At 34.0% G+C, this 6,046-nt stretch overlaps 2 protein-coding genes across 2 annotated transcripts; both read left to right on the forward strand.

Moving 5' to 3' along the window:
- Positions 1 to 1,131: 1,131 nt before the first annotated feature.
- On the forward strand, positions 1,132 to 3,228 carry NAEGRDRAFT_58380 (uncharacterized protein; the record flags this gene model as incomplete). The annotated part of the gene is made up of 2 exons (XM_002675863.1): positions 1,132 to 2,570; positions 2,622 to 3,228. The coding sequence occupies 2 exons, from the start codon at positions 1,132 to 1,134 to the stop codon at positions 3,133 to 3,135; spliced, it is 1,953 nt and encodes a 650-aa protein (XP_002675909.1). The 3' UTR covers positions 3,136 to 3,228.
- Positions 3,229 to 4,795: 1,567 nt separating this feature from the next.
- NAEGRDRAFT_50015 (uncharacterized protein) lies at positions 4,796 to 5,866 on the forward strand (the record flags this gene model as incomplete). Its single annotated transcript, XM_002675864.1, has 1 exon — positions 4,796 to 5,866. One exon carries the CDS (start codon positions 4,796 to 4,798, stop codon positions 5,864 to 5,866), a length of 1,071 nt encoding a protein of 356 aa, XP_002675910.1.
- Between the last annotated feature and the right edge of the window lie 180 nt (positions 5,867 to 6,046).

Consider the following 6,046-nt stretch of genomic DNA (forward strand, 5'->3'; position numbering starts at 1 on the left):
CTTTTAAACTTTGGCTGTCAAGTTTAAATCCACGAGAACAAAATTTTTTTCCAAATTTGAAATGAAAGAGCTGCAATAGTATGCTACATATGACAAGATGGGTGCTAAGGCGTGTGGAAGAGTCCATAGCATAACTTTGATGAACATGGAGACTACAAACATTAGTATTACTACCTAATTATCATTGGCATCGGTGTTCAAGATGTTTGTTGTTATTCGGGTAAATGGTATGAGATTGTTATGAACATGTTATGAAGAAAAAGCACCACTACAGTTTAAGAATCGAGCACGGCAACACCTCTACGAATATTTTTTGTTGAATTGAAAATACACTCTAACAGTTTGGTTAAGATCTAAGGCATTTTTTTCAAAATTGTTCTATAAATACAACAAGTTGCTTTTTGGAATGACCACATGATGTCATTATATCCACTAAGGATTGAAACTCTAAAAGAACAGCACTCTCATAGAACAGATGACCAACACAAAAGGCAAACAGAAATAAATTGGAGTTATTGAATTTGGTGTGCCAAATACGACTTCTTAATATATCAGGTGGAAAACATTCTGAACTAACTTTGTGTGAGGATTTGCTGCTAAAAGGTTGAATTCCTTTCAAAGTAAACAATTCAAGTGGCAGAATTAAAAATCTGGCAGTTTACAAAATAATTCATGAATTGTAATTTTTATATTTAATAATCATTTAAGGAGTTCTAATAAATTTAATTAGCAATTTGATATTGAAAATGATTGAAATTTAAATTATGGTGTTTCTTACACTTGATTATTGAGTATTTAAGTATTAGAAATAGGTATTGAATGTTGCGGTAAATCCAACACAAAGGACAAAATAACATGCATGATGTTGACATTATCATTGTTGGAATTTTGTTGATTTATTCGAAAATAATTTCCAATAAATTTTGGATTCTTTTCTAAACTTTACTTTTTAGAGTGCTTGCCATAAATAAATTTCATTGTAAAGTGTGTAAAAAATTAATTATTTTCCAAAGTAAGCGAGCATTGGCTGTAAACGGAGAAGGAGAAGGCGTTGGTGAAGTTATGTGACAGGTGGCGCATCCTGTCAATAATTTCAACTTGAAGAAAAAACCAAAAAACCATTCAACGAACATGCAAAGAGTTGCGTTTTTACTCTTGCTAATTGCATTTTGTTTACAAGTGACAGCTTTGGATGACATTTTCACACAACAAGATATTGGAAATTTCATAGATAAAAGTCAAGTGGAAGAAGTTTATGTTTACGAACGATTACACAGCAACTTGATAACCATCAGAAACAAACTTGACATTTGGCAGGTAAATCAATCATTAACAAACAGCACCAACACTACAAATTACGGAGGTTGCAATCCCATTCTCTTCCAACTTGGTGACTTTAGCAGAGATGGACCAAACGTCATTTATTCGATATGCCCTGACACTTGGCTTTCGACAGCCGTCTCCATAACCTTCCTGACAGCTTACGTCATTCTTCTAATAGTAACTGGAATTGGATTATACATCAAAAGACACTCCCCTCACATCAAGGCAAGAAACATCACCTACATGCTATTGACAATGATTGCAAATCTTGGATTTATTGCTGTGCATTGTTTGAGATTTATGATTGGAAGAAGAATTTTCCCTTGTTCGATATATGTCCTGTCGTTTTTCATTGTACCACCTGGAATTTTGTTACCGAGTGTGTTTAGATTGTGGAGATTGTACTTGATGCATCGATTGAATTTACAAAAGACGAGTGAAGTTTCGTCTCAGAAAGAAAATAGTGCTGGAAATGAGACAAAGGCTACAATGCCAACAGTTCAAAGTACTAGCTCTGTTCCAGCTAAGGTTCTTTCTCCATCCACTCCCAATCTAGAAAAGGATTGTAAAAATCCTGAAACCACTGACAGTACTCAAGATTCCTATTCTGATGATAATAATTCCTATTGGAATGACAATGAACTCGAATTGAAAAAGAATGCAAAAATCCAAATGATTCTCAACATTTTACTGAGCCACAAATTCGTAATTGCCACCTATGTCATCTCTTTCGTATTTCACATTCTACTCTTCATCTTTTTTGGAAGTATCGAAGAGGGAATCAATAGCCAAGATCCTTCCAAACAGAGAGTCTTCATGGGGGAAGGAGGATTCTTTGTGTCCACTCGAGGATGTCTCATATCCAGCACTATAACCATCATTGTGGCCATCGAAGCATTATTCTACGTTGTAATTGAAATTATCTTGTTGATTTTATGTGCAATTATTCCAAGAGATACGTGGTTTATTAAGAGAGAATCAATTGCTTCGACGATTTTGATATTTTTTGCAATTATTTTGTTTGCAATTTGTGGATTTATTCCACAAATTTCCAAGTTGACTGATTTTTTGATACCATATGGATTTATTGTAATGGGATATTCGTTTGTGGAAGTTATAATGTGTGTATTGTGTCCGATTTTGTATTCGAATGGTTTGAGAAGGGAACATTTGGCAGAATCTGAATTGAAACAATTTTTGAGGAATAAGAAAACTTTTAACATTTTGTTGGATTTTGCCAGAAGAAGGTAAGTTTATTATTCTTTCGAATAACTTTCTAATACTTTCTCTTGAAATAGTTACTGTCCTGAATCAGTAATGTGTTACGATGACATTGAAAGATTCAAATTGACAAATAAGAGAAATAGAAAACGAGCAGCTCTTCACATTATCAAAACTTATCTGAAACCTCATGCTCCTCTAGAATTGAATTTCCAAAAATCAGCTCAAACCTACGAACAACTCATTCAATTATTAGAAACCTCGCCAACCATAGACACAACCTTTTTCGATTCAATTCAATGGCATTGTGTAGAGGACATGACAGATGTATTCGAAAGGTTGAAAAATCAATCAAAGAAAACGAGGGATATTTTACAACAGTGGAGAGAGGAAGCAGGAATTGATCAAGTTGGAAATGTGAATAATCAACAACAAGAATTGAAAAATACTATGAAATTGATTGATTCCATGTCAAGTGTGCCATCAACACCATCTGTTGTTACATCTGAAGCGTCGAATGGCGTGGCCATGGATTCAACAAATTCTGTAACATTGGAAAAAGAAGTGAAATCACCAGAGAGTAATTTGTAATTTCATTTTCAGCTCAGAACTCAGTTCTCAAAGCAAAATACCATAGTGATGAAAATAAATGATGGAATGATGAAAAATATTCAAAGTTTATTTAAACTTGTGATTCACCATTATTTTCATCGTCACCAACAACAACAGCAACACATTCACCACACAACTTGTTCTTGTTGAGTAGCTCTTGTGTGGAAATTGTTTGTTCTTCAACAACGTTCTACTTCCTTTGGTTGTTCTGTCATTTCAACAACAACAACTTGTTGATTAGTAGTGGCAGCAACCTTTTCTTCTGGTTTCAGATGTGGCCGTAAGGATTTCTGGCTGGGGTATTCCAGGAAGGAGTTTCTTAAAAAAATCTTTCCTGGAAAATCCAGTAAGCAAAATAAAAATGGAAGCAATACTTCCTTAATAGTTTTGAGTCCTAAGCCAATTGCACAGTTTTGAGCCTCAAAGACATCGAAAGAATATTCATAGTAAACTCAACAAAGATGTATCTTGCATTCATAAAAAATATCAATTTTATGAGTAGCTTATTTTCGGAGTGGTTCTTCATCTTCCCACTCCAAGAATTGAACCTCATCATCTATACATCATCAATATAATAGTAATAATAGTAGTTTTATGTGGAAGTTTATCGTTATGGAATTAGATAGTAATTTTGATATTGGAAAAATTCAAGTTGGTGAATCATCATCATGGGGTTTGGTTAGGATTCAGAGTTGATTTATTTGGGTTATTTAAGAGATTACTTAGTGAAGATTTATATCATTGATTATATTTATTATCATCTATTAATGATGTTAATTTGATGGTTTCATTTCTTATATTGATAGATATTTAAAGGTCAGGTCAGAACTAACTTTTGTATTATGGACTTTGAGAAGTCAAATGTTTGGGACGTGAATCTACTCATTGGATTGAATAGGTATTGCTAATAAAGGAACATTTCATTGATTTATTGATTATAACGGTCAAATTGAGTTGAATGTAAGTGAATCACATGTTGATTCATCGTGGATGGGTAGTTTCGCCACGAAGTGGTGCAACTACCAACCTTTGTAGATTGAATCAGGTTGATTTGCATGCAATATGAATAAGTAACATTATCAAGAGTGATTATTCACCAATTCAATAATCAATATTCAATAATCGGTTTGATTTCAATCAATAGCTTGCTCATCAAGCTTTGAATTAATATTCCAGTAATTAACGGCAGTCTATTTTTAAATTTAATCAAAGACCATATATAGTAGCTTGACTTTTATGATCTGGAAACTATCTAGATGTGTTTCTTTTTTGAATAATCTATTTGAAAATGAGAAGAATTAACTCTTCTATTGAGTTTTATTGGTATTGCAAGGTATTACGATTATAATAATCTACACAGAAATCACTCTTAAATATAAACTGTACTACAATGTATGAGAAACATAATGGTGGTGGAATTAATCAATAACTCGTTGAAATGACTGAGATGGAATGTAAACTATGGTCTGTTTGTTATGTAGTGGTGACTAGACAGTGTCAATTTCATCAAATTATTTCAAACTGATAACATTCAATAAAATACCATTTACCTTGACACTAACGTGTCTAAGGTTGTAATCAATAATTTTTATGGTTGATAGAAATTATTCTAAAACATTGCTCAAAAAATTAGACCAACATGTCCTCTCCACAGAATCAAGATAATCCAAATCTTCATCAAGAAGATCAACATATGGATCAACAACAACCTCAACAAACAGGAAACCAACTTAATGTACCAACTACACACCCTCCAAACTATGGAAATTCTGCTCAACACCTTAACCAACCGACATTTGTACCTCAAAGTCTACCGCAAAGCCATCCTCAAAACTTTCCTTTCGGATTTCCCTATATGAACCCTTATTACCCTCCTACACCTGGCTTTGGAGCATATTATCCATCCTATCCATCCTATCCACCTCAACACTTTCGTTCACCTCTTGAAATGAAGAAGAGAAAGTTGGATGAGAAAGACAAGAGTTTGTTTTTGGAGCACGATGAGGTTGATTCTACATTGAGTTCTGTTGAAGAAGACACACCTCAAGTTGTCAACAATGAGCGTTCCTTTTTATTATCCTTCATTAAAGAGAAGGGTTTAACCATCTCTGAGGATATAAATGATATAACAGACATCGCACTCACCTACATTGTCGAGAATGCGTATGTTAATAAGTTTCTTAGTGATCCTAAATTTAAAGAATTAATGCATGAAGGTTTGATGAAATACTCTACTTCTTTGAAAATATGCATACCTACATTAGATTTATCCCTCTTCAACTCAAGAGTAGTCAAGATACTTATGGAGTCCTATGACATTCTTGAAAGAATATCCGTTTGTATACGGAAAACCACAAGCTGCTCTTCAAGATTAGAATTAACTGGTCTATATCATGGTATCACTAAGATGACCAAGGGTTATGTTTTATCATCCGTGATAAAAAGTGGTAACATGGATGATGGTATCTCTCTTATTGAAAAGATTATCAGTTACGTTAACCTAGATCCTTTTTTAAGCGAAGATATCGATCGTGAAAGAAAGAGTAGACTGGAAGTCACAACCAACCAATTTATGGTTAGTCATATGAAGACAGCTAATAACTCCAATTCTAAGGCTACAGGTTCCAAGGATAATAAGACAACCTCTGACAAGAAGAACAATAAGAGTGTTGGCAAAAAACCTCAGAACCAGCCAACATTTCAGAAGTGAATTTCTGGGGGGACAGATTTCTCTCTTTTGGGAGAGATGGAGAGACAGACAAGTTTCTCCAACTGTGCTGGATTGGATCAAGAATGGTGTAACAATTCAATCCGACTGTTCCCGATGGAAGAACTTCGGTTCAAACTCCATCAAGAAACACCAAGAAACCTGGCTCGACAACGAGCTAGA

The sequence above is a fragment of the Naegleria gruberi genome, assembly GCF_000004985.1.
Source record: "Naegleria gruberi genomic scaffold NAEGRscaffold_31, whole genome shotgun sequence".
Taxonomy (NCBI): domain Eukaryota; phylum Heterolobosea; class Eutetramitea; order Acrasida; family Naegleriidae; genus Naegleria; species Naegleria gruberi.